General features: G+C 39.4%; 1 protein-coding gene across 2 annotated transcripts; it reads right to left on the bottom strand.

Moving 5' to 3' along the window:
• Positions 1–255: 255 nt before the first annotated feature.
• MSL3 (MSL complex subunit 3) lies at positions 256–21539 on the bottom strand. Of its 2 annotated transcripts, XM_035340237.1 has the most exons (13): positions 21377–21539; positions 19559–19641; positions 18338–18433; positions 17687–17787; positions 16762–16850; positions 15765–15887; positions 15176–15336; positions 13064–13222; positions 12342–12604; positions 11860–11969; positions 11580–11679; positions 11106–11190; positions 256–1180 (listed from the first exon to the last, which is right to left on the bottom strand). In XM_035340237.1, the coding sequence occupies exons 1-13, from the start codon at positions 21473–21475 to the stop codon at positions 1081–1083; spliced, it is 1569 nt and encodes a 522-aa protein (XP_035196128.1). In that variant the 5' UTR covers positions 21476–21539; the 3' UTR covers positions 256–1080. The 2 variants fall into 2 exon arrangements, with proteins under 2 accessions (XP_035196128.1, XP_035196219.1); XM_035340328.1 differs by lacking the exons at positions 16762–16850; positions 19559–19641; positions 21377–21539.
• Between the last annotated feature and the right edge of the window lie 4609 nt (positions 21540–26148).

Genomic DNA, 26148 nt, shown 5'->3' on the forward strand with positions numbered 1-26148 from the left:
ACTAGGATATTTCAACTAAGTTCTACTGAATGTGTTGCCAGAATGCTAGGAAATCAGCTCTGGGTCAATTTTTATTTCCAGAACTAAAGTGTTAAAGAATGCCTCCTTAGACAGTTTTAAAGTCTGTAGAAGAAAAGTCAGCGATACAGAAAGAGTTCCCTCCCTGTTGTCGATACTTCCACCTCATCCTACGCATAATTTCAAAAAATATTAATCAAGCCCAAACAAGACATTTTAGACAGTCAAAACCACACGTTTAAACAGCAGCCACTTTGTACTTTATTAAGAAAACAAGTGTTTGCCAGTTAAACTGCCATCACTTTATTGACTTCTCCACTTACTTGTAGAAAATCTGTTTTTTCATAATGGCTCTGGAATCATTTATAGCCAGGTAAATGTTGAAGTGCTGGCAAGGCTCTCCTTGGAACTCTGACAGCCTTACCATGGCAAGAACCAGAAACATCTTTGCAAAACGCAAAGTAAGCAACACATCTTTCATTCAAGCAAAGTCATTCTTGAGACAGATGTCACACAAGCCAAACAGCAGAAAAAAATCCTTTAACTTAAGCAATCTTTTCTATCGTGACAGTTTCACAAAACGAAGTGCAATTTGTAAGATAAAAATCCGTAAGATAGCAGTTATGCATTCTCTTCACGCAATGGTGTAGCCAAGTCTTACTACTCAGGCTGGGAAGGGTCAAGCTAAAATAAAACAGCATGATGTTCTATCTTCATGAAAATGTCCTGTTGCTAATGCATCTGCTTTTGCCTCCCTTCCTTTTTAGTAGTTCTCTGCAGTCCTATGCATTAGAAGTCAGAGTGGGGCTTCTTCATTCATTGGTTCGTTGGGAGTTGGGTTTATATTCAATCCTCTAAGCAATTCAGAAGACAGTCTATACACATCTGAAAAGAAGTTCCTCATTCATTTTAAGTAATCCAACCATCAGAGAAGATATCCCCCTATTACTTCACCTCTGAAAGTTGTTTCAATTCTTTTTTTTCATCTTCATCTTGTAGCCACGTAGCAGAACAGCACTGTCATGGGCTACGTATAGTAGGATTTAATCTTTATTAATAGCTTCAGTAGATTGCTCGGGGATTTTTAGTACTGTAGTAGGCTTCACATGCAGCTACATAAGCAGATTCTGGGAAGAAATCATCATGGTATTCTGCTAAAAACCTAAGAAAGCACACACACAAAAACAGAACATGAAACATTTAAGAGAAGCAATTTTCAAATCAATTTTTAAGCTCAGCAAAATCATAAACTGCAAACTACAAATTATTAGTTTGAAATCTGTCATACAAAAGGGTTGTCCTATTTTTATTTATTGACAAGTTTTGCAGAGTGAGAAACAAATCATTCTCAAATCCAAGTGAATGAAAAAATTTTGCTCAAGCTCCATAAAAGAAATCCACACTTTGTATTCTTTTCTGATCATAGCTTTTAAGAACCATGAGACAACGAAGTGGGAAGACGCTTCTGCAACAGTTCTGTCAGTCACCTGTTCAACATACTATTCTCAGTTACTTTAAAAAACAGGGATCTCACTTATCACCACATCAGTATCTTATGCAAATGGCTATTAACCATTAAGTCAAACCATACCTTTGAAGGAATTACGATTTGTTCTTCCACATGCATTTAGGGTCACCATCCTTCTACTCTGTCTGATTTAAATGAATCTCTCAGACAAATAGTACCTTTTGTAAATCTAGTTCCCTCGTTTCAAATTTCTCCAACCTGCCCTTCAAACATTATTCCCACAGCAACATACACAATATTTTAACATGTTCTGTTCTTCTAAGATACAACTCCTTCTCTGGTTAAGTATAGAAAATGGAAAACACTGTTGCTACTAACAGCAGCAGAACAGCTAAAATGACTATAACCACCCCACTCTGTATATAGAGATGTGCTATACAAATGGGGGGGGGGAAAGGCCAAAACAGCACTGAAACCCTGAAGTACCTGATCAAACTTGACTTCAGGAAAAAAGAAACCTTCAAAAATGCCTGGATATTAAAGATCTGCATCAGTAAAAATAGCAAAATGTTAGCTACATGCTCTTTGAGTTAGTGTAGGAAGCAATGGAAACGGAACAATGTGATCTCCAGAATCTGCTTTCTTTCCCTGGCTGCAGAGGTGACTTACCCATTGGAAGCTAAAAATCCTAGCTTTGCATAACCAGCTCCAGACATAAGTCCAAATTAAAAAACAACTGTAAAGGTGAGTACAATTAAAACCAGTGTTTCTCCAACCTCGTTTGCAGTTAGACTGTCTAAACTAGGCATGTCTTTTGATCTTAAGAAAACCACAGCATCAAAGAACACTGACAGGATTCTCTATAAAAAGGAAGGCAAAATTTAAAGCAGGAATAAATTAATTGCTGAGAACTCATACAAAAAGCATTAAAAAAAAAAAATTGACTCCAACACATGCACAACCCAGTCCTTGTACTTAAACATGGCCACCAAACAATTGCAAAAGCAGAGGGACACCTGGTTATATCCTACTAATTCTAGGTAAAACCATGAGAAACACAAGCTTTTTAGAACAAGTCATTTATTTGATGTGCCACCATTTGCTAAGAAAGCACTTTGTCAACACCCCCCCATACTTGCTCGCTTCCTAAAAGTTCCATAATTAACTCAATTGAGGGACCTAGGCTGGTTTCTGATGTGAAACATTTCATGCTTAAAGACATGCAAGTATACTGACTGTCCACCAGTTCACTTCCAGAAGATCAAATGGCAGTCCGTTTTTGTTTTTTAACCATCACCCACGGAATTAATCAGAAAAGGCTCCATTACATGGCTCATAATAGCACCTAACCAAGAACCTGATTTCTGGCAATACTCAGCTGGTGTAGGTACTGCCAAAGAGGGAGAAAGATCTCTCTTGTACCTAAAGCAAGGATCCAACTGCCTCTGCCACAAACTGATACCACATAAACTATCATCATAAATGAGTAAGAGCTAAGATAAAGCTACACACATAGGATTGCATGAATGAAGATTGTGGGATAAATACTTCAGCATTTACAAGTATTCATACTGTGCTAGTTTCTCATTGGTTGCAATAGCAGCTTTGACCTTTATTTTAATAGCACAAGCAAAAAGGATTACATAATTCAGTTTGGGGAGATCATTCTGAAAAAACTACAAGAAGATATTCTGCTAAACCAAAAAAAAATATCTTTAATATTACAGGCATTGTTACAGTTGCATTATTCTAATTTCCTATTCACAGAAGTAAAGGCATTAAGTAGATGAAAAAACAGCAGTGAAGTATTTTTCCCCTGAAGGAACAAGAGAGACAGTCAACCAACACAGCAAATGAACTAAGCACTGAATCCACAATTGTTAAACTTTGGCAAGACGGTAGGCCAGAAAAAAAATAGTAACTTTACACTTTCCTGGAACTTAAAAAAAAAAAAAAAAAAGACAAATCTAGATTAGAGCCACCAATATTTGATTAACGCACAGAACCATACCAAGTGATTTTCTAGTCCAAGTCATTAAAAGCATTCACCACCTTCTTTTCCAGGCTTACCAGGCCATAAATTGCTCTAATACTTAGTAAAATGATTCCTTCATGGGATGCTAAAATGACTCTTTTATGAGATGCAGAGGTACTCCTTAGAAAGTGATCCATAAACACTCAAGAACAATTCACACAATCAGATCCTCCTTCTGATCACAGAAGCACATTGTTCATTTGAACCACACAAACACACAATCCTTACTCTAGGGAAACAACCAAGCTGGTGGCTTTCTATTGATGAAGTGACTGTATCCGTTAACAAAGGAAGACCAACTGATGTCATCTACCTGGACCTTTAACATGGTCCCACATGACATCCTGGTCTCCAAATTGGAGAGAGATGGATTTGATGGGTGGACTATTCAGCAGATAAGGAATTGGCCTCAAGGTTGCAAGTCCAAGTGCAAGGTGCTGCACGTGGGCCGAAGCAATCCCAAACAGGAGAACAGACTGTGTGAAGAACTCACAGAGACCAGCCCTGCAGAGAAAGGCTTGGGAGTTCTTGTGGAAGAAAAGCTTGACATGAGCTGGCAGTGTGCACTTGTAACCCAGAAGGCCAACTGCGTTCTGGGCTGCACTAAAAGAAGAATGGCCAGCAGGGCAAGGGAGGGGATTGTCCCCCTTTGCTCTGTCCTTGTGAAGCCCCTCCTGGAGAGCTGCATCCAGGTCTAGGGCCCCTAGCACAAGAAGGATGTGGGGCTGTTAGAATGAGTCCAGTGGAGGGCCACAAAGATGATCAAGGAGCTGGAGCACCTCTCCTATGAAGAGGGGCTGAGAGAGCTGGGGCTGTTCAGCGTACAGAATAGAAAGCTCCAGGGTGACTTCATTGCAACCTTTGAGTATTTGAAGGGGACGTATAAAAAGAGATGAGCAAAGAGTTTCTTTCCAATCAGATACTGACAGGGCAAGAAGAAATGGCTTTCAACTAAAACAGCAGAGATTTAGATTAGAGACTAGGAGGAAATTCTTCACTCAGAGCGGGGTGAGGTGCTGGAACAGGTTGCCCAAAGAAACTGTGGATGTCCCATCCTTGGAAGTATTCAAGGCCAGGCTGGATGGGGCCTTGGGCAACCTGATCTAGTGGGTGGCATCCCTACCCAGGGGACTGGAACTAGGTGATCTATGAGGTCCCTTCCAACCCCAGTCATTTACTACAAAAGAGTACTGAAATTAGAGTAATTTAGAAGTTCATAAAATACTTGAGTCATTTACTGCCATGATCTCTGATTGCAACTAGCTACAAATTATTTCACAGGTTTTCTGGATGGTTGGAATGAAGCGAGTGTGATAAGGCCTAAAACTTAACAGACTTGAGTCTAACTTTTAACATTCTGAGAATGCACAAGACTAAGATAAGCAACAAATGGAACTGAATTCTTAATTCTTCATTAACACATGTTCTGACTTCGAGAGAGAAACAATGACTGCAAACTACTGAGGCTGATCAAATTTTTAGTGACATTGCACAATGTTCTCTAAAACACAGTACCAAAGTGCTAGATTTTATGAGGGACTACTTCAAGTGTAGGTAATGGGAAACAGGTTCATTCTCTCAAAAATTTCCTGATATTTGCTTAAGATTAGTCATGAACGGCAGCTTAGTGCAAGATAAAGGGGAGAACTTTTAGCTGAGATGGTTGTGGCATGCCTACAACTCAAGGAAAAAAAAGCAGCCAGAACGCACACAGTCTAATGATGTATACCTCACTGTTCTTAATATAATAGCTGTGAAAAGCAAAATACCCCAGGGCTAGCAGATACAAATTACTTTCTGTAGAGAAGTGGTACAAAACAGCCAAGAGAACACAAGGTCAGCTTCTGTTCCTATCCCTTGTCTACCTGTATAAAAAAGCAGTCAAAAAAAGCCCTTCTGAAGCTGCTTTCTATTCATGCTGCATCATAGCGCAGAAAGCTGGCACAGAAATATTAGAAGTCTCAAAACCCTTAACTACTGGATATTTCATTAATGCCTTGCTCCTAGAAAAGCTGAAACAGCACAAAGATCAATTACACTGGCACCTGCAAGCTGTGAGCCAAGATTTCAAAACAGAGGGAGCTACACCAACTTAGCAAGCAATGTTCTGGTACAGATCTGAAAACACGCTGCTATTTAGCTATTCAGAAATTGTTTATTTGTCCCTTTACAAATCCGACAAAAAATTCAGTCACCTGTTGCATTATTATTGCCTTTTACATTTGTTTACCTTTTAAAGAGCTTGTATGCTTACACCTGAGCAGTGAAACTGCTTACTAGTGACAGTTTTGAGACACACAGTGCACACAAGCTTCCTCATATCTAAAGACCACATGCTTTTCTCCTGACAAGCGTCCACACAAAAAAAAAATCATGGTTAACCCTCATGCTCAGAACACAGAGGAAACATGGCATAATGCTGCTATTTCCCTCTCTGCCACAGATTCCTAGAAGAGCAACACTTCAGAAAGGACTTGAGATGGAGGTAAGAAAAACAGGCATACAGGCAACCTTATGTTCTGGACTTCAAATGCGGCAGTCTACACGTAGCAAGCTTACCTCAGGTGACTCTAAAGCAATAGCCTCACAAACATAGTGCCATCTGGGCTGTGAGTTATGCAGGCGGATCCACCAGAAAGAGATACAGAACTAGCATCATCCACATTAAATAGCCACTTGGCATGTATGTCAGGAATGTTTCTCAGCAAGGTCACTGAATTAATATGAGCTTTAAGAGCATCATCTGGTAGCAAAAATGTCCTTCTCTTGGCAGCCTCAATACAACTTACTACTTCAAGTTTCTGCATGAAGAAAATAACTCTTCTGGATGTCAGCTGTCACCACAAGAACAAACTAAGGGACTGCCTGAAAAGTCTGAACATCCTCAAGAAAAGAAAACCTTAAAGGACAACTTCAGCTATAAAGGTATGATATACACATAGGTGACACACCACACAGAGCAGAAAGGAAGTATTTTCAATAAGGTAACATCTTGCATACTTTTCTACAGCTCTGGCTTCTAGAAGGTAAGCTGAAGCTCCAATAATCAGTCTAAGCTAGATACTGTTTGAAAGACAACTAAAAGGCAATTGTAATGATTTATCTAAATGAATTTGCTGGAAGGGCATGATGGGTCCTAAAACTGAGTCACCTCTTCAAAAGAAATGTCACTTTCAGATTACAAAACAATCTCCTCTCCATGACTACTACTGAAAGGTAGGATTTTAAACCTACAAGGCTTAGTTTCAAAGGCGTATGCCACCACCCACCTCCTTACCCCCACCAATTGCTAGGCATGTCTCCATCTGGAAGGCTGCTCAAGCAAGTTTTGGATGTTAATTCTGATATCCAGTGTTTCAAGAAACCATCAGGTTTGTTCTGTTGCCTGGACTTTTGTCACTCATCCAGATACGATACTCCTTTTTTTTTTTTTTCCCCCCTCCATTCTCAGGAAGTCACAAATAACCTTTCATTAATTGCACATTAGCACAGACTAGTGGTCATAATTCACCACTGCAATTAAGTGTAAGATCACCACTGTTGAGATACCAAAACCAGGGATCTACTTCCTAAGGTTACTTCAAACAACTTGCAATCTTTCTAACACATTTTATCACTGCAGTCCTCTATAATTTGGTCACTTTCTGATTTGGCTCCCTCCTCATAAAATACTCAATATTGAAGGTACTTCTCTATCTATGGAGCAGATTTGCACAATAGGAAAAAGGTGTAAAATATCAGAAATAAAAATGAAAGCTGAAATGAAGGAGTCAACTTACAGGACACACTGAGTTTGACAGATCAGTGTGTTTCAACAAAACCAGGGTATTTAACTATTAGGAATGTACTTTTCTATCATCTAAAAAATTCCTATTAGCCTCACCTCGACAGCTGTATTAGAAATGTTAAAAGCATTTAAAGAATGTAATTGTTTTAATTTCCTCCCTGTTCTTTATTTCAGGAAACTAGAAATATCTATGCCTTCCCGAACCATGAACTACATTGCCTGAAATGACCTCAAAGAAAACTGGTCTTGCTGTTCTAAAAAGAATAGACAGGTAATGTTCTCCCAGCTCTTCAGCACATACTGTTTGTTGGTCAATAATCCTGAGATGACAGTTTTCCAAGTCAAGTCTGTATTCAAATCAATGGAAAGAGGAAAGCAAGAAGTGGCATATTCTTGCCTATTGTTGCTCATCACTTATGCAGCACCTGGAGGCATGCTAAGCACCTCAAAATAAGGACAGGTCATACATGATACAGAACTTACAACATTTTATTAAAAACATGGCTGAAATTATGGAGTTGGTTAAAAGGCAATACTTTTATCTCAAAAATTATGAACTCGCAGGAAGATTTAATCAGGTACCCTTTGCTAGGAAAATTACCAGTTAGTAGGCACCAGTAATTGTGCTAGCTTCCACTGTTTGGTCCTTAAGTCAAAATTGAAAGTAGAAGTGAAATTTACTGAAACCAACTGGCACGTCAGTTGCTAGACTCTATTTCAGACTGGTGTTCTTCTGCAGACACTATTAATTATTTCAGGACTACACAATTTGACATGAAGACTGAGAGGTCTTCACTTAATTTGTAAAACTAGTTTTCTTTACTTTTGCAAATTCTGCAAATTCCACAACTGAGAAATAAATGTTCATGTTCTCCATGAAGAAATTTTGATTATGTATGCTTGTAGAATGTTGCACAAAGGGTACAGCTTCTATTTAATATGAAACTCAAAAATGTATTTAATACATTCCTTTTAAAAAAAGCTGTCTGAGATCAATCTTGTCTAGCAGCAATCTGAGGCATGACTGGAAAATATTACCCATGCAGCATTTCAAAGTGAATTTAATACATCTATCAAGTACTGAGTAAACTCAATAAAACAGGCTTCCAGACAAAATGGTATATTAAACAAGTCTCAGTTTCTAAGCCCGCAAGAGATTAATCGTGTAAATGTTAAACAAAACCATGAATTTCAGCCATATAATCATAATTCAAAATTCAAAAATAAATCAGTAGCTATGCCAACACTAAATCAGTTGTGTATCATATTAAAGTTTTAAAAGTGAGTAAACAACTTTCGTCAGAGTACTCTACCTAGAATTTAAAGATGTTTCAGGAACAGTTTTATTAATTTTAACCGACAGCTTCAATCCCTTTTCTGCTATAAGAAAAATAAATAAAAGTAGAGTGGTTTAGCTTGTCACTCCAGAGCAATTCACAGTAAGAAATTAGGCAGTCTGAAGTAAACTATCTAAGGCATACAGACTGTGTAAAATAGTTCTTAGGTTTCAAAAAGTAAGCCAGAACAGAACTGATACAAAATATTCTTAATAAACATCAATTCATGCTGTCATTCCCAAAAAGGAAAAAGAATGTGAAATTTGAGGAAAAAAAATTACAAGATACCACCTCAGCCTCAAGTGTTCACTTGTGATGAGAAACAGATAAAGCAGAAGTACTTCTGCAATAAAAGTCTGAATGAGTTTCCAAAAAATTTAGTTATTGGAGCACTTTCAGACAGATATGGGACATAAAAATAAATACCCTAATGAAATACATCCTAAAGCATCACGGAAACATGTAAAAAAATAATAACAATTTGCGTTGGCTTCTATGTAATTTATATGAATATACAGAAGCACAATACAGTAATAAGAGTTAGTTTAAGAGTATTCATGACGGACCTACGCAAGATCAGATGTTTCCTACAGCTTCCTACTGTAATTCGAAATTTTTTAGGGAGGTTTTCAACTTGACAATTTCTGACAAAGCTACTGAAATCATAATTATAGAAAACAAAAAGAGCATTAGCAAAACATCCGCTACATTGGCCTAAAAAGCACTATGAAAATATGCATAGTCTCAAATATTTTGTTATACTGGATAAGCAATATCCAGACTATGCTTGCTTGGGGAGGAGCTGTAGGGGGGGCATTTTGGTTAGCTGTTCATCTTAAGCAATGAATGCCCCATAGTACTAGAGCACAGTTTCATTTAAATGTTTTCCAAAAAGGAATCTAGCTTGTGTACTGAGACCACTCTGCAATGCAACATAAAGGTAAGCAGGAACCACTGGGAGATTTGCTTCTAAAGCAGTCTTACCTGACCTAAAAATGCTGATGTGGAAACACCTTTTTTTTTTTTTTTTCCTATTTATAGGTAACTAGACATTTCAACAAGGCGGTCACTTGGAAGAGTGAAACACATATGGACACCAACCCCTATGTTTCTGCGATTCCATGACACCATTACTAGAAATTTTAGTTTTATCACTCCCCCACTTGGACGCAGTTATGTTTCCTCCTTCATCCCCGTTCCACCTCAGCTCATCTGTATAACAGGTATAAAGAAACCACATTTAAGACATAAAAGAGTTAAGACCTGCTCTGATACAGTAGAATCAGAGCAGGAAGAGGTCTGAAAAACTGATTTGATCCATGAGTTAAACATCCTAAATCATATTCACTTAAAGCAAAAATACCTAGTACCTGCTTTCTAACAGTCAATGCTAATGCTGTCCCACTTAGTATGAAAACATTTTGAATACTAGTAAGGATCTGACAGAATAGAAATATAAAAAGGAATCAGTAAAACTTTAAAATGAAGTAATTCAAAATGAAGTTTCTGTATTGTAGAAACTTTGACATTTGAGATACCTTTCATTTTCAATAACTGGTTAAAATAAAAGCACTTAAAAGTTTTTGTATGGACAATCAGCTCTCCTTGATTTAATAAAACTTTTGATATGCTAATGACATATTAGATTACTTTTCATTATGTAGCTGTTCCGAGGTATCTGACCAATGTTAAGTTACAAGTTCCATGTTTGTTGGAACCATTTTAACATTTACAATGCTTTCTTAGAAGTTTTCCTTAGGAATTATTATTTTTTTTTTTTTTTGCTGTGTTGATGCTGCAGTATGCAGTGCCACATTAGATATGTAAACTACAACTACAGTGCAGAGATACTAACTAGAGTTCTGACAAAGTGGATCATGATGCAGGTATGACTGCATTATCTCCAGCTGTAGAGTTACTGTGGTTAGAAGAGTTTAAATACCCCTACAAACCACTACACCGTGCAACAGAGGAACCCTTTGATTTAAAGGCTGGACTAGGGCAGACTTTTCTGGGAGAGAGAAAAAAAAAAAAAAAAAAAAAAAAACACACCAACAACCACCACACTACTATCATGTGGAACAGGTTTTAAAACATAAGGTTTTCTCCCTGCTAACACTGATGCAACATCAAAACTCTCAGATTATGCTCTCAAGAACAATGCAGGGTTTGTGTTTCTTCATAAAACGTGCTTCTTGACATTCTCAGCAAAATCAGACTTGTCACTCTGTACTTTCTATCACACAAGCTTTTATACTTCAGTTCTCTACCAATGTTTAGTAAAGCTTTATGCAGAGAGTTTGGATTCCCTTCAATTTGAATTCCAGGAGTAAAAAAATTAATTTTATCATATTCATTTCTGTAACCACAAGAACATCTTCTAAAAATCCCTCCTAATTCCAGAACACTTAAATCTATGTAACAATGCAATCGCTACGGTGGTAGATTGCGTCACATTACCTCAGAAACATTTCGAAGTGTTTTACTAAAGCCTTTAGGTTTTTCTCAGGAAAGCACATCTTCCCCAGTATTTCTGGTAGCTTTACTGTAAAAAGAGAAAAATAATGTTTACACATTTTATCTACCATAAAGAAAAGAAGCAAGCAAGAATATCTTTTCACTGCAGCCTCCACTACTCTTTACAAAATGTTCAGTGATTGTCCAGAAACTTGTAACCTGTTCAGTTACAAGTTCTGTAACTGAATGCTGTCTGCTTTAACAATGTTTGATAGCGTAGTGGAAGCAATGCTTATTTACGTGTTTTGTTTTTGTAAATCAAGTAGAAGATAACTGAATTTATGAACAACCTTTTAAGAATTTTAAAGAGATTAAAATGTACATTTCTCCAAAAAGAAAACTGTGATAAAGCAAACGGAAAATCATAGATACTGCTACTGAAAACAAATAAGCCATTTTGATTCCAGAGAAGTTTACCAAACATCCGTAGCAAATGTTGAGATCCATAGATGTATGATGGAGGTGGTGGTTGATCACTTGGTGGATAGTTCTCTGGCATCAGTTTCCAGGACAAAACCTAAACATAAAATGAAAATACTGGTTATGAAATCATTATAGCATCATAATTAATTCAGTCTATACAGAATTAAAAAAAACAGATGAGATAATCTAAACACCTTTTCTCACACAGAACTACTCTAAGGTCCACAGTATCTTTAATCATTGAAAGAAGGACAGTAGCATAAAAATCTCTTACTTCATTCAATTCATTGTTTCTTCTACCTTCAAAGCCAGTAAAAACCGCACTCCCCTCTTTGCTAGGGGTCAAAGTTATAGGTGAAGACGATCCACTATGGACAGGGGTTTCTTCAAAAGGGAAGCAAAAAAAAATATATTTATTTAATAATCTGTTTTGTGGAACTACAAGACATTAAAAGGCAACTAAGGCATGCTGGTAAAACATTGAAAGCCTTAAAATACTGTAATTCAGCAAATGCTATCCTAAAGTAGGCTCACAGATATCCTGTGAGTAGACTCAAGTAGCTCCTTGAATTCCGTTGGGAAATACAGCAAAGTATTGTATTTCTCCCTCTGGTATACAACTTCAGAGATAAATAATTGATACAGTAAGTAATGAATTCCCACTTCGATCATTCAGTTACCAGTCCACACAACATTAAAAAAAAGGACAGGATTTAAAATCTTGTTTAGAGTACCAACTGTAATAGCAAAACCTACTTTTTTCCAGGTGCAAGAAGAGCTTTGGCATAGAAGCTGGGGTGTCAAGATGCCGCCGTTTCGGCTGTGGGGAAGCACTACTTTCTGACAACCTGTCACAATTAGAGGTATGGCGTGTAGAACGTCTCAGCGACTGCAGAATTTCAGGTTCAGCTTTTCGCCTTTTTGGTGTGGCTGGCTCCCCTGCTGGAGGCTGGCTGTCTGTTGACTGAGGTGTAGGTGGGTTGAGTAGAGGAGGACTTGGGGAAAGCTCCTCCTGATTTCTAGGAAATAATGGCAACTTTACAGAACTGAATATGTCCAATGCTCTTTCCTTAAAACAGCAAGTTTCACAAATCCTCTTACTTATTCAAATTAGTATTCCCCCAAGAACAAGCAAAGTAATGCAACCTTCTTTTAAGAGTTGTTTTCCCAAAGAATATTCATTTGCAAATTTAAAGGTTAGTGAACATAAACTTACATTTTGACGCAATTTTATTTCACAAAGTTGCAGAATAGCTCCACACCAGTCAGTGGAAACACTTCTTTGGAGTTAATCACATTGAAATTCAGAAATCGTATTCTGAATTCAGGCAAGCAATTCACACAGAAGTCGAATGTTTTATCAAAACAATTTTTAAGTCAAAGCATATGAGAAATCACAATATTCTGTACATATAACCACTTACAATTGCATTTTCCTCACAAGATAAGCAGTATTAGACTCTTTATAACCAACCTACCTGTTAGTATTTGTTGAGTTTTCTTTGATGGGAAGAAAGAATTTTGATGAAGTCACCTTCTTAAATTGAGCTTGCTCATAAGGATAGAGCAAAATTAATGGAAGTGTGAAATCAAAGGTTATTCTCAGCCCATCGACCATCTCTTTACATAGCTCAACACTACAGGGAAAGAAGGATTATGAATTTCCATTTTCAATTTCATTTGCACACCAAAATTTTCAGTGTAGTTTTAAGGAAATGCCCCTTAAATGCAGATCACTAACATCTTAACTATGATATGCTCATTTCATCGCTATGTAATAATCCTTTAAAAGCATACTTGAAAAGACACTGATTCCTGTTTGTAACTTCATTCATACAAGTGCAAACTTTAGACAGCCTGCTTAATGAACTCAAAATTATACAATTGTTTTATTTCTATTTACTGGATTAATAAAATCCACTTTACAATAAAGTCAGACAGATGTTTTCCACATAAGCAGTATTTTTTTCCAAGTTTACTGTGCTCAGATAGAAGTCACCTGTCAGAAAAATGCTTAGTATTTAGTACACTGAATGCCTGACTAAAAGCCATATGCAGAATTTGACCTATAGCAGCTAACTAAGATGCAGGTAAGGCTATTCTTAAGACATCTCCAATGAATCAACAGAAATGGATACATTTGCATTGGAAATCAGCTTCCAGTGTCCTGCTCCTGGCAACTGAAGCATTGCACTTAGAAGCTACTAGGAATTTCTGCTTTAGGCTTATGTAAAACATTCACAGCATTAGGTGCTGGGCAGACGCAGTGGTACAAGAAACTAGAAATGGGTGCAGTCTGCCTCCAAGACCTCTAACCTCTATGAAGGTAATCACTTCTCAGGTCTCAAGTGCATATACGTGTATGGCAGCATCAAATAATGTTATCAAAGCAACCCACATTATGAAGTCTATACCCCCCATTACATCCTCGTAAGATCTCTCTTAAAGGCAAAAGTGAACACTATATTGGGTCAGGGCAGCACCACGTGCAGAAATTCCATCACATTTTAAAAGGTCAGTTACCTTCTATGCGTAAAGGGCAACACAATAAAGTTGTCAGCTCAATCTCTCCTACTTAATGGATCACTGAAATCACAATCATTTTCCCTATTAAAGCATCTTCTTTATTGAGAAAGTCGCAAAAACATACACCTTTAAAAATCATAACATACACAACCTTTTGGTCATGTTTCTCATGTCTCATCTAACTTCTCATTTGGGAGATTAATTACCCTTTCCTTCTTTCTAATATAATCTGTTAAGTAATGAATGACACCCATACAAAGTGAAACACATCAGCCAAAATACTGCAGGGAACAGCATAATTACGCAGTACTGAAATAAATCTTGATTTTTGTTATGTTCTATTTTTGGAAATTAAATAAAATGAAAAATTTCACCCCAGTATAGACTTACGTAAAAGAATAGCGTCAACTAATATTGAGAACCTTTACCACAAAAAACACCATACAATACCCCCCACAACACAACAAATATGCCGGGTTAACACTGCATTTATAGCTTGGTAGGAGACTACACAGCTCAGCTGAGAAAACATACTAAGATGTAATCAATTTTAATAAACAGGATTGGTACTACTACACATATTGTTTCCTTGTATTTTTACTCTAGGTTTCAAGATCATATGTCATTAAAATAAATCACCTCCATTTGGAGTTCTCTACTATAAATGTCTGTGTAAAATGTTTATAGAATTTGAACCTGTTCGGTTTTAGTTCAACTGGGAGAATATCTGGTAGGAGAATTCCCTGTTGAACTAAAACTGAACAGGTTCAAATTCTATAAAAATCTTCGATCAGACAACAGCAATGCATTCTTCCAGAACAGGTCACAGTATTTACGAAAACTTACATGACAAAAGGGGATATTGATGCTTTTGCATAATGACTCCTTCACTGATAAACAAGTTGTCAGTGCTACTGTTCTTTAGAAACTCGTTAAATATTTTAATCCCAATGAAGGGACATACATCACAGTATAAATTCACGAAAATGAACAGCCTTCAGACAGAGCATGAAATGCAAATTAATTCTTCTTGTGACAACAGCACTGGGCTAAAGATTACTTACTTCTTCTCTGGTGGCACATAATGAATATTCATATTAGCATGTGGAGTCATCTGATGATGCCGAGACCTTTCATTGGCTGAAAAAGCTGCATTAATAGCAAAATGTTTCACATATGACTCCAGGATGGTTATTATATTTGTCTGGCAAGGAAGCTTCACCAGCTGAAAAAGAAATGATAAACTGATGTCTTATAGAAATATTAGTAAGTGTAACAACCTAAAACAGGACCTAATGAGTTTAATGAAGCATAAGGTTACTTCAGGAATTATCATTTTCAACCTGTACACTGCATTTTTGATCAATCCATTATAAGTATTTGGAGAAAATAAGGTAAACAAGTGCACTCTATTTTCAGCTTTAAAGACAACTTGCACTCCACAACACAACTAGGTATTGCAGTGTTACAGCCTTAAATACAATGACAACTCACTGTTTTAGCTATAGAGAAGTCTGCTCCTCAAAACTTTTTATTCTTCCTTATGTTGTCTAAAGTAACCTTTGCAATAAAGCTCAGAAGAGGGACTGTTATATGCAAGAAGTATTTTTGACCCACCCCATGCATATTCATTTCATAGCTTTTATTTCATACCCGTTTTCTTCTATTAATATAGTAACAGTCTTCCTCAAGCTTCTTTTTCAAGACTTCAGGAATTTCAATGTTTATTGCTCTTTCTTCCATGTCCCTTTTTGTATGAGTGTCTTGTTCTTCTTTCTACAACAGACCAGTGCAAAAAATGATATATTGCTTGTGCTTATTAGTATTAATTAAGAAGAAATACAATAACCAGGATACAATATAAAAATGAAGTTTTGTTATGCAAAAATAAAAGCGTTTTTATTAAAATATTATTTTTGTATGTACAGTACAATATAAAAATATTTTTGTATATACAATAACTATTTAAGTGTATGCTAGTCTTAACTGTAAGCAATTTAACAATACTGTTTTCATGTCATCTACAAATTCAGTTTTTAAAATTTGTTTTTAATTTAGCATTCGCTTAAGCATTTAATACAAAAGAACAAACAGGAACTTCTTAGGTTTTGCTACTTCAGATCACCTCCATGGTACTAGCTTGATTCTACAAACCTTCAGAACTACTATTTACCCTGTACTTCTTTTTGCTAATACAGAGAAAGATGTTTTTTTCTTGAAGTCAACCTTCTACATTTAAGACCAGAGTTGATAGGCCCATTTCACAGTTAAATAAAAAAAAAAGAAAAAAAAGAAAAAAAAAAAAGATCCTACTGCTATGTCCAACCTGAGTAGACCAATAAGATTTTATAGCACCTATAAACATGGGTAATCTAGTTTGCTAAGTTTTCTTCATATAAGCCTTACACATCAAAAGAGAGGGAAAGATGCAAATGTGTATTGTTTGATTAATGTCTTATTCTTGTAGAATTTTGGTGTTTTCTTTAACTTTCAAAAACTCAACTACAGAAGGCACTAGGAGTGAGAAAAATATGCATTTTAATTCTGGCTAAATAACCAACTGTGGCCTATATTTAATCTATTTAAACTTTTCCAGTGTTTTATATACTGATTTTTAAATTCTATTAACTTAAGGAAGCCATGAATATACCATTTCTGTCCTATCTTCTATGTCACTGTCTTCACTTTTTATTTCTTCATCTGTTCCTTCATCACTGTCATCAGAAGAACTACTTATAGCTGCGTAAAAGAGATTTCAGATATTTATCTCACACTATCACATTGCACAGAGGTTCAGGCCAAACAATTTCAGGCCTAAATTAAAAAAAAAAAAATAACAACTTGTTATATTTAATTCCACTAGAATTATTCATTCTTATTAAACACACAAGTAGTATTTACAGCACAGTAGCAACTTTTGGAATATGGAAGACAGTAAGTTTAAAGGAAGTATTCTTGTATCCCTTCTACTGATGTACACTCACAGATAATTTATATTTTTATTGTACTTTAGTACTGAACAAGGGGTTAATGCATTAACTATTCAATTGGGAGCTCTGGATATGTGCAGCAACTGTTGCCAGTATGTACATCAGTTAAGCGCAAAAGGTCCTGCTAGCTTTCAAGCTACAAAGAGAAGTGCCATGAAATCAAAAGAGGCGGCTTAAGAGTGAAATAGGTCAGTCAGACTGGGAGGAAAAAACATATAGAAACATTGGAAAGGAAAGCATCTTGTCTGCTAACACCAAACAAGAAAACTGCGGGCTTCTTGCACCTAGTACTACTACAGTAAAAGCAGCACTGAACTCTGGTATCACCAACTGGAATACTTTTGCTGAGGTGACACAAGGAAAAGCCTCTAGAAAACAAAAAAAAAAAAAAAAAAAAAAGAGGAGATGGATTAAGGGAAACTTAACATTAAACATTACGCTCACCCTTCACACAACTGCTTTGGTATAGTTCCAGTAAGGCCATGACACTCATGTCACCCTACTAGCAAGTTACAGCACTCACTGTACCCCTAGCACCAAGTTAAAGGCATCACGCCAGTTACTAAAGAACGAAAACAAGCTCACAGTTTTCGCTACTCTCGTCATTTTCCTCAGCAGGAAGGCTCTTTAATACAGAGTCAACACCAGGCAACCTGCAACGTCTCTTCTTTCTTCCTTTTCTTCTCCTAAAGAGGATAAAATAGTTCATTTAAACTTGGCTAATTTCATTTAATTTGTTTATCCTACCTAATGACATTACATATAAATGCACAGGAAATGTATGTTTGGATTATTTTCATTAATTAACATTGAAATAATTTGGATAATGCTTATTTTAGAGTGGATACCTTAATGTCTGTACATTACCTCATATTTGTGTTCCCAGGCAGATCCTCAAGCCATGTCTAACCAATATTAGATTATTGCCTTTGGCTGAAAAATACCTCAGGCTTTCCTAAATTCTTTTTCAAGTACACTTCCTTTGGAAGATGTACATTGAGCCTGTACACGGGCATTTCACAGCAACAGTTAAGAGTGACATACAGTTACTAAATGTGTTGGTCATTTAGCATGTTGTTTAATGATAACAAGTAACTAGCTTAGTATGAATGTACTGACTGTAGGTATTTACCATGGACATTGTGAACTTACAGACCAAAATCACTTGTAGACACCTGGATGTACCTGTTTGAATATGAATCTCTTATTTATCTTGAGACCAAAAAGATTTCTTACATGCGAGCCACAGCCTTCCGTGCCAATTTACGTTGTAATCTGCGATTTTCGTCTGTATCACGAAGAACATGATCTTCAGCTGCCCATCTATCCCAGCTAAGGATTAGTAAAAAAGAAAAAACATTAATGGCTCAAAATATATTCCATTCATGATTATTGAATTAATATTTTAATTCAGCAATTTAATTTAATTCAGCCTGGTGAGGCCGCACCTCGAATACTGCGTTCAGTTTTGGCCCCTCGCTACAAGAAGGACATGGAGGTGCTCGAGCGAGTCCAGAGAAGGGCTACGAAGCTGGTGAAGGGTCTGGAGAACAAGTCTTACGAGGAGCAGCTGAGGGAGCTGGGACTGTTTAGCCTGGAGAAGAGGAGGCTCAGGGGTGACCTTATTGCACTCTACAGGTACCTGAAGGGAAGCTGTAGCAAGGTGGGGGTTGGTCTGTTCTCCCATGTGCCTGGTGACAGGACGAGGGGGAATGGGCTAAAGCTGCACCAGGGGAGGTTTACGTTGGATATTAGGAAGAACTTCTTTACTGAACGGGTTGTTAGTCACTGGAACAGGCTGCCCAGGGAAGTGGTGGAGTCACCATCCCTGGAGGTCTTTAAAAGACGTTTAGATGTAGAGCTTAGGGGTATGGTTTAGTGGAAGATTTGTTAGCGTTAGGTCGGAGGTTGGACTCGGTGATCTTGGAGGTCTCTTCCAACCTAGACTATTCTGTGATTCTGTAATATACATTAAACCTAAAAGGTAGCATTTCAATGATATTCAGATCAACTTTGAGTTGCATGCTTCTGTATTCACATGGCTTCAAATCTCACATTGCTGTCTAAAAGCTCTCAAACCTTAACATAACACGACAGAATTTGTAGTACCAGCACATGCTATAAATCAGTCACAGACCGCACTCATGTACTGACCTTGATAAGCAAACAGTCTAGGCCTAGATATGACAATACACAAAATCATTTTTTTAATGAAAAACCTAGGTGCCACAGGTATATGCCAAAGACAGATAGCCCATAAAATCTAAACTCGAGACCGTCAAACTAATCCATTGATATTTATAGATACAAGGCAATGAAACACGAGAAAGCATATTAAAGGCATTCACAAACCAAACATACTCACATAAAGTCCTTTGATATTCTGGGTAACATCTTTCTTTGCAAAAATAAAATGGAAGTAAAGGAAGAACTAAAATTGTGCATACGGGTTCTTACCTTCTATTCCAACCATTAAAATGGATCAGATATTCTGGAATCTTTCTGCCTTTCTCATCTTTTCCGACAATAATATCAACAATCTGAAACAAACAGTGAATAGCATGTATTAAAAGGCTTGACAAAAAGTGAACTTTCTAGCATTCAGGGAATTTATGCACACAGGAAAAAAAAAAAAAGTATTAATTTACATAAATTCCATACACCTAGAATTTTGCCATTGAGTATTTATATGAGCAGAAGACACAGATTATACTCAAGGTGATAAAAAAAACTTTTTTTCCTGAGTGCTTCTCAAACAAAGGACTGCCATCTTTATCATGTCCTCAAAAGTCAATACTTTCAAAACAAAGATGCAAAACAATGAAGTATCACAACAGGAACATGTAGATACATCACGTGGGCAAATAACATTTGTTCCTGAGAGCTCTCTCTTCAGGTCCTCAAAGCAGGAGAAAACATAGTGCTATATGTAAATCTCAAACACTGTTCTCTTGAACACGCGATCTGGCCAACAAATATTAAAGTGGCTTGTAAATATCTGAGCCTTTGTTTCTTCTTCTTTCACCCCTGTAACGTTGTCCTCTTTAGCACATAAACACAGAAGTCTATATTGACCAAATCATGATGAGTAGAACCAAAAACCATGATTCTTGCTAATGGCATTTTCTGACCAACTGTTTGGGCAAGAGCTCGCTCTTGATCTTTTTCCCAGTGGAAAGATACACAGACGCACTACTCTTGGTCTCCCTCTTCCCAGGAAACAGCGATTCAGCATTTAAAAAAATGCATAAACAGCCAGGCTGAAAGAGCCTGCACCTCAAAAGAAAATGGTATTTCACAAAGGATCACTAAGATCATCAGGACTAGCAAAAACAGAACAATCAGTGGGTGCACTATGTATCTCTAGGTGCAGCCAACAGTTAGGCCATGGGAACGTTTAACCTGAGAGCTTGTAACTTAACTATTGCTGAGCCAGATGGAGCCGAGGGCAGCTTTGCTGGAGCTCAGTGTATATAGAAGTAAAGAAAAGGGACTAATGATTTTTGGCACACAGGTTACCTCTAGGGACAGCCAAAACAAAGGCCTACATGTGCAAACAAAAGGGCAGCTCAAAATATTACAGGAAGGGAGAGATCTTGATCAAACATGTTTAAAAAGCAAAAAACAACACAACAACAAAAAAAAGATGTACACCACTAAAAAAATGAAGCAAAAGTATGAATTTGGACTGGAATCCAGCTGAAATCTGTTTTTGTCCCTCAGAGAAGAGAAAACCCAAACCAAACAACCAAAGAGAACCGTGTTTACAGGTTCAGTACAAGTCACTTAGGCTTGTAAAAATGAGTTCATGTCCACCGCTACCCCGAAACCACACAAGGCTTACATCAAGCTCTACAATTACTGCTGTTACGGGGCACAACAGGCCCAAGCGAGCAGGCCGTGAGGAGGAAGCGGCCGCAGAAAAGCGTCGCCCGGGGCCCGGCCGCGGACGAGGCAGCAGCGCCCACCCACCGCCCGCGGGGCCGGGCTCCGCTCCGTGTGCCAGCGGGCCGCGGGCCGGGCTCCGCTCCTCCCTCCCGGCGGCCGGCGGCCGCTCCCTTCCCCTCACCCTGCCCCGGTGGCGGCACGGCCGCCTGGTCAACCCCCTCCCTCCCTCCCGCTCCTCCCCCGGCCCCCGAGCGGGCGCGCACCCGGAAGGCGGGCGGCGGGGGCGCGCAGCGCGGCGGCAGGGCAGCGTTAACGGCCGCCAAAGGCCCCGCCCCCCGCGGCGGGGGCGGGGGCAGGAGGGAGGGAGGGCGCGGCGCGGCGGGTCACCTTGGCATCATAGAGCACTTTGGCCTTGGTGGGGTCGGGCTCGAAGCAGAGAACTCTCTCCCCCCGGTGGAACTTAAATTTCATTCCCCGCGAGGTCATTTGTTCATCATGGCGCAAAGGAGAGGCGCCCCGCCCCGCCCGCCGGGGAGGTGCCGCCGACGGACCCGCCTCTGCCTTCCCCTCTCCTCCCTTCCCTTCTTGTCCTTTCCCTCCCCTTCAATGCCCTCACCTCCCTCCCCTCAGGCGGTGGCCGTGGCCCCGAGCCCGGCTCCCTTAGCAAACAACCGTCCCGTGCCCCCAAGACGGCAATTTCTCCACTGTCACCCCCCTCGAGGCTCGTTTTCCTCTCTGTTCCTCAGCCTTGCTACGAGAAAACAAATGGGATCGGGGACTAGGCACTCGATTAGCCAGAGCTCGATTTATCTTTCCGATGTTCAGTTTCAAATTTCTCGGAGTCTTGGGCAGGATGCAAATAGTGGAAATAAAATCAACACACTTTTTTTTTTCCAGCTCGTGGACTTTCTGCTGATTGATGCTTGGAAGGGTCTGGGGCTCAGGACGAGAATACTGTCATTTCCCACACAATGCTCCTAGGTGCTCCCTCAGGCTGTTGCAGTTTTGATGCTAATTCTGTATTTCTGATTTACATAGCAGAGCCAGGAGACCCAGCTAAGGCAGCCTTTGTAGGTAGACCAGTTAGTTTGTGATCATTTAGCATTTCTGAAGCTCCTTTTCTGTAAAAGTTGATCTAGAGCAGCATGACTCTGAACAGAGGAAGGTCTGTCCCACTGAGAATATGCTAGTCCAACCACACACTGTCTGGTGCTAGTGCAAGAGAGGTTTAAATCCTCTTTTCTTCCAGTGCCTGAGGCTGATTAACAAAGCTGGAGGCTGGCAGAAATGCCAACAGGGAGCTGCTAGTGTATTACCAGGCAGTTTCCAAAGGAATGGGGTGATAGAGGATACCCGGAGAACGGGATTATGTGAGGATTACTGCTCCCTTATGGAAGGATGTACTCAGTGCTACATTTCTGATGATTCAACTTAGGTATTTCCCATAGTGGGAAAGAAAATGGGAACTTGCTGATAAGATAGAGTGGAGTGAGAGAAGTGTGAAAAAATTAAGGGAGTATTCTTGAAATTGTTCACAGCTCACTGCTGCTCAGGTTAAGAAACAGGCTCCAAAATATGCGGATGCAATGTCAGTTGCAAATGTCAGTTGCAGAAAGGCAGAAAGCGTTAATTGAACTTCCTTTTTTTTTTAAAAAAAAAAAAAAAAAAAAAAAAAAAAAAAAAAAAAGGAAATGGTTCTGAGTATCTGTAGAACAGCTGTTTTAAAGGGGCTACCATGCTTAAAAGAAGCAACAACAGCAGAGGAAAAACTTCTGCTTGTGTCCTGGCCTCCAAGCTGGTCTGCCGATTGACAAATTCACACAAGGGGATAAGGGGATCGATCCTTCAACCATTTCTGCCCAAAACAGCCTTATGCATTTCCATGCTGTCTCCTAGGTTCAGCCCTTTCCCTGCCTCCCCACTGATCTGTTTCCAGAGTCTGCTTCTCGTTCATCTCCTCGTAGCCTCTCCTCATTTGCCCTAGCCCAATTCCATGGCTTCCAACCAGGCAACTTTTCCTTTTGACTCACTTTTCTTCTCATTAAGGTTTCCTCAGAGACAGACGGCCTTTGCCCTTATCTCCCTTAGCCACCTGACCGTGCCTCACCCATGCCAGCAGATCTCCACCGTGCCAGATCTCTCACCGGCGCTACTGGAGGATTTTTAAAAACCTGGACGTGGGGTGCACTTAACAGAAATCCATCCAGAGGGAGCTCCGAGAGAAGAAAGGGGGGCACATTTAGCAAGCACTGACTCTGTGATAGTGTTACACAGGAGATGCCTAGATCTTCCAGAACATTAAATACAAACAAAAACATCGGTTCTCAAAGGTACCAAGTTCTCCAAAGCAGTGGATATTAAAAAAAAAAAAAAGTAATTTGGAAAATAGGCTTTGTGCACATGCATGTACATGTTGCATCTGCAACATTGGTCAGTGATGACCTTGTCATGTATAGCATATAAGCAGAAGCCTAATGAAAAGATGTATCAGATTTAGCAAAGCTCAAAATAGAACTCCTTGCTTGTATCCAGCAAGTCCCTTGAAAATAAATAAATAAATAAAAGCCAAAGGCTGTGCGGCTTTATCAGGTTCATTTTCTTTGGGGTCAGTGTCCAAAATGCCAGAGAGGGATGCTGGATGAAAGCTGGGAACTTCCAGAGGCGCAGTCCTTGTTTCAGGTCTCTGAGCCACGGGCTGAGCTGACCCGCTGCACGTTTCGGTGGATTCCCAGGACGCTGCATCTCTGGCAGGGAAGGAATTCGGCTTTACAGCCCCCCTGGGACACAGCGCAGCCTGGGAGAGGAAACCCTCGCCTGGACACCCCTGCCAAAGAGCGCCCCGCGGATCACGAAGGGTTTCTCGACGAAGTACTTCAGCTCCTGGCTGGCGGCAGGCCGCGGGCAGCCCCGCGGTCGCACAGGCTGTGTTTTAACAGCGCAACCGCCGCTGCTCGCTCCGCCGCCGGGCACACGGCTACGGCCCGCGCCCACACCGCACAAGATGGCGGCGGGCGCACGGCATGCTGGGAGATGTAGGCCGGCCGGGGGGGGGCGGAGAGCCGTGGCCGCCCCGGCTGGGGTCGCGCTCTCTTGCCCCGCAGGGAGGAAGGGGCAGGGTGCCGCGGGGATCAGCACTGGGGGGATTTTCCTGCCGTGTCCCTTTCTGCACAACGCTCTGGGGAGGAACGGGGGGCCAGGGCAGTGCCCAGGGGACAGAGCGGAACAACAGCAGGCTGGCTTCAGGGCTGGGAGCCTCCAGAGAGGGTGGCGGTGCCTCAGGGGGCCTGCGAGACACAAGGGTCTGAAACACCCGTTCCCATTTCTTTATGAACTCACCTACATTGCGCACTAAAATCAGCGAACATCACTCACAGGATGGCAGCTGTTGGTTTGTAGTTATACTAATGATCATACGTTTCTAATTTCTTGTTTTCGCTGTGGCAGTATGTACAACCTTATTTTACTCATTGCTTTCTCTTATTAGTCATCTGGTTTTACTGATATCTATTTGTTTTCCACACCTGCAGGAAAAAAAAAAAAAAATAATGACTGTCTTAGAATACATCTTAAATATCTAGCTATGTCCACGGTCTTAGAGTCATAGAGATTGATTTTCAGTCAGTCAATATTAAAAGGTGAAAGTAATCAGCCAAGCTCATTTTGGTTTCCACTAAAGAATTTTCAGAGACCCTGCTGTTCAAGTTGACTATTTAAATGGTATAGCGAAGGTCTTGTGTACCTAGAACACAAATTGCAAAAATGAATTTCCAGAAGCAACGGTAGAGACACATACACTTGGCTTATAGTTAATAGTGAATTATGCAGTAATTGTAGGTTGATCTAAATTGCATTAAACTGTGGGATATGGCTGTATCTCCAAGAAACAATATGACTGACTCTCAAACACTAGCAGACCAGCAAGCAAAATACACATATTTGCAAGATACATATTGGCTCAGTGGTTCGCTACCTATTTCATCAATGTTTTCTTCTTGTCTGGAGGAAGGAGTACTACATGAGACATGAGTAAACCCTATGAATACAATTACATCTTGAAAGCAGAACTCTAGGGGAAGCCTTTCCAGCAAAATCCTTGCTGAAAAGGATGCCTAAAGCAGTGATCAAAAACACAGCCTTCTGCTGTGTTTGAGATGTTGTGAGTAATAAACAAACAGCTTTGTCTCCAAGGGGAACCAGTTTCATCAACAGCTTCTCCTAATGTGAGCAAACTGCATTTTCTTATATATTGGGTAAATGCTTAGATCAAAAAGAGGCAAGGCATGTAGCAGGAGTCTGTCATGTATGGATATTTTTATAGTTGAATTTGTAATATCCTAAAGACATATGCAATTACTTTGATATGATATACATAGGCAAAATAGTTACTATTGTTTTAATCCTCCCTGAGTTTCATTATTTTGCCTGGGATTGATGTTAAGTTGGCAGGTGTGTAGTTACCTGGGTCAACCTAGTTGGTCCAGTGCTTGACCCACATGCATTTCAGGGCAGTAGAGGTGAGTGGTAGTGCTGGCATGAACTGGCAGTGCTGGCATGCTGGCAGTGCTGGCATGAACTCCAGCATCCACAGTGTTAGTATGCTTCTTATAAATGCTGCTGAAACATCAGCTCCATTATGCTTAAGCATTGTTTTTTTTTTTAGCCCTGCAATGAGTTTTTCTTTAAACTTCCTCCTCTGTTCTTTCAAGCCAGGAGGCTGCAAGCAGAAATTTTTAAGTGTTCTAAGAGTGTTTTGGCTACATGAGTCTCTCATCCCATTGCTTAGACTGAAATCCCTTAAGATTGTGTAATTTTTTTCCTATACCTTCATTTAACAGTGGACATCGGCAGAGTTTGTTTGTTTGAAAGCAGAATTATTTGTTTTGGGGTTGACCAAGGGAAGAGAATACATTATTTTTGGCAGAGTGACATTCTTCCTTTTTGCCCACTCAGTCTTTCACATGTACTTATAACCACTAGTTTTAGTATTAGCATCATGAAAGTTTTCCCATTAATATTACAGGGCATTCCAAGGAGTATGCAGAGGAGTCAGTTAGAATCAAAGCACAGTTCATAAGAAACAGACCAATCTATACCCTTCAAAAGTATTTTTACAGAATCACAGAATTTCTAGGTTGGAAGAGACCTCAAGATCATCAAGT

This window comes from Oxyura jamaicensis, chromosome 1 (genome assembly GCF_011077185.1).
Source record: "Oxyura jamaicensis isolate SHBP4307 breed ruddy duck chromosome 1, BPBGC_Ojam_1.0, whole genome shotgun sequence".
NCBI lineage: Eukaryota > Metazoa > Chordata > Aves > Anseriformes > Anatidae > Oxyura > Oxyura jamaicensis.